Source organism: Opisthorchis viverrini (assembly GCF_000715545.1).
Source record: "Opisthorchis viverrini unplaced genomic scaffold opera_v5_649, whole genome shotgun sequence".
Lineage (NCBI taxonomy): Eukaryota > Metazoa > Platyhelminthes > Trematoda > Opisthorchiida > Opisthorchiidae > Opisthorchis > Opisthorchis viverrini.
Window position 1 is genome coordinate 41,400 of NW_008752295.1, and position 3,162 is coordinate 44,561.

Genomic DNA, 3,162 nt, shown 5'->3' on the forward strand with positions numbered 1-3,162 from the left:
CCCACCTCATAACACCGAGGCTGTCGTGAAACAAGACCCTGACGAATTTGCAGCATCGTTCGTTCGCAGATCTTTTCTTGGGAACCAAATAACTTGATTTTTTTCCCCGGAATTTTGATACATCCTTCATGAAGACAGAAAACACCAGTTGGTGGTATGGAGAAACTTTGGAACTTGTAATGGAGATTTTGTCCATTGAACGAAGTCTGTCATGAACTGCGCAGCTGTCTCATCCAGGCTGGGAATCATCAGCAGTGCGCATCTCACGAAACTCCTAAGAGTCTCGGACTCGTGACCTCCTGGCTAGTAGCTTGAACACTTAACCGTTCGGCCCCGGGCGGCAGATCAGTAGTGTGATTAAGTCCCACTTAGACAGGAAACACTGCCACTCATCCTTCAATCACTGATCGGTGAAATAAAAGAAATATAATAAATCGTTCAGCTGCAATACCTTTTCGGTGCCTAGCTACAATGTCATCTGGAGGAAGCACGAGGGTTGGGATACTGCCAGGTTGCCTGAGCCTAGACAGGAGAGGTGGAGAGGCATAAGTCGGGTTCGAACCAAGGACCTCCCGGTCATTATATTAATATACATATACAATTTATTTTATCATAGTATGTGTGTTATATACTGGGTTGCCTGAGACAGGAGAGGTGGAGAGGCATAAGTCGGGTTCGAACCAAGGACCTCCCGGTCATTATATTAATATACATATACAATTTATTTTATCATAGTATGTGTGTTATATACTGTCATGTTATACATTGTACTCTACACATTATTATTAGTAGTAGTATGGTGTCATTATATTATGCATCATATACATACATACATACATACATACATACAAACATACATACATACATACATACATACAAACATACATACATACATACATACATACAAACATACATACATACATACATACATACAAACATACATACATACATACATACATACAAACATACATACATACATACATACATACAAACATACATACATACATACATACATACAAACATACATACATACATACATACATACAAACATACATACATACATACATACCACATATGAATATATGAAATACGTGATGTATCACAGCTCAGCTATGTGAAATCCGCCGCACCAGAGCTAGCGGTTGGGAAGCGAATGCGTGGACGGGAGACGGCGTGCGAGACCCCGTATCGATTTCCATTGCAACCTATCCCGAGAGTCCCATGGATGGCCATCTGGACGCCTCGGAAAAAAACATCAGAGAAGCGGTAGACCATCGATAGACTGTCTCTATATACAGTCTTATTTCGTCTGAAGAAATCAGACAGATCGGAGATTAGATGAAGACACACCGGTTTGACGATAAAAAGGGGGTCATTCGTGTCCTTCTACACAAGCGTTCTTCTTCTACCAAGTAAAGAGTCAGCTTAGCTCGGATATCTGAGTCACCAGTCCCTGAGTATGTCGCGGCTAAATATTTCCTGCTACTGGGGCCAAGAGGTAGGCAGACATTGAACGAGAGGCCACAAAGAGGCTCACCAAAGGCTGAGAGTTCGAGAAGGGGAATAACCGCCTCAAGATCCAGGGATGTGATGAAATAGGGTGCGAGGAGAGCTCAATGTGACGTGGGATGGCTCAGTGGTTATAGCGCGAATTCACTGACTGGGAGCTCCGTGGTCTGTACCCGACCTCTGCGTCTCGGCTCCTCCTGTCTAGGCTCAGGCAATCTGGCAGGATCCCAGCCCTTGTGCTTCCCTCTGGTTGCATGGCAGCTAGGCACCGAAAGGATATTGTGGCTGAACGGTTTTATGCGATGAACTATGGTCGCCGAGCGAGTGATGAGGTTCACCGCTCGCAGATTTGTACGAATCTGTCCGATCCCAAGGTGGGTGGTATATATTCATCACCCAGGCATGCCACCTCACGGAAAATGCATTATTTGATCGTAATTGATTAGCAGTTGGAGTACTTGGCTCACCTAATGGATGGTATTCAAATCGGCTGCAGCCTATTTCAGGTTTTCAGCGAAAACAAGCATTGGAATCGATAAAACGTGAGCGCTCCGCTAACGTGGATGTTAGACATGACTGGACACATTACTGTTGTAACGATGATACTACTGATGAGGAGGCATGCGAGTAGTATGTTTTCTTCTTGAAATGGAGATCTATTGTGGAATTTGTGGAGTTGCTTCGTCGCGTTTGCTTGGACTTGAGCAACAGTCGACGAACATCCAAGAAAGTTCAGGAAGACGCGTTCAAGAGAAGATGGATGATTAGTTTTTTTTTAAATAAGTTGCATATGAGAGTTTTGCTTCCCTTTCCAATAATTCCCAGTCCAATAGTCTGTAACTGATCGGTTGGCATTTTCCAATAAATAACTCCACAGCGAAGGCCTTCTTCCTTTCACTGTGTCCCGCGACATGCCGAGTTTAAATGAACGACGTCACTCGCTTGGAAGCCTCGTCCTTGTGTTAAGTTGTCAATTAAGTTTACTGGGACAGGTGCGAAGACGTATTCCTAAGCACTGCGGTCGGTGTAAATTGTTCAGCTAGACCAAATGCTAAAATCCTGAAAGATGGCATTACCGGGGACAGTGGCATCTACCGGTGGGTGCCCAATTTTCCGGTACATTCGAGCGGCCACTGGTGAAGGAAGGGAAGTACAAGAACACTTTTTCCTGCTTGGTGTAACCCACGAAAAGGACTTTGGGACCACTGGCCTTTCTGCCGGATGTTACCAGAGCGTTTCGATGCTGTCCATCTTCCAATCACGTGATGCAAACCCTGTTTGTAATGGCACTGTAATTAGACTTGCTAGAGTTGATATTAAACTTTTGGGGAAAGAAATTGCCCCTTCAGATGCAGTGTTTTACGGAAGTACAACTGGTGATTTGGTTGAAGGATCCTGCGTTCCTCACCTCCTGGCATATTTATTGTCTTTGGGTAGTGGAATATGGGCTTGGCACCGGCAGAGGATGCTGAAGCGGAGCGATCATCCAGTAACTTTGTGCCAAAGATCACTGACTCTTTGATACAGCTGCTGCCGAAGTCTTGCATTAGTTATCGACCAGCTTCTTCTTGAACAGTGGGCTTTTGATGTCTTCTCCATAATCTCAATTTCATTGCCCTGCCGTCCTCACTACTGAGCAAGCCAAGCGCAGCA

The 3,162-nt window shown here is 44.7% G+C and overlaps 1 protein-coding gene across 1 annotated transcript in view; it reads right to left on the bottom strand.

Annotated features, from left to right (window-relative positions):
- Nucleotides 1-389: 389 nt before the first annotated feature.
- Nucleotides 390-3,162, bottom strand: part of T265_11885 (hypothetical protein) — a gene marked incomplete at both ends in the record, with an annotated part of 10,808 nt that continues 8,035 nt past the window's right edge. The window contains 2 exons of the mRNA XM_009178699.1: nt 390-569; nt 1,662-1,868. Coding sequence (XP_009176963.1) covers nt 390-569; nt 1,662-1,868 — 387 coding nt within the window. The remainder of the gene's footprint in view (nt 570-1,661; nt 1,869-3,162) is intronic.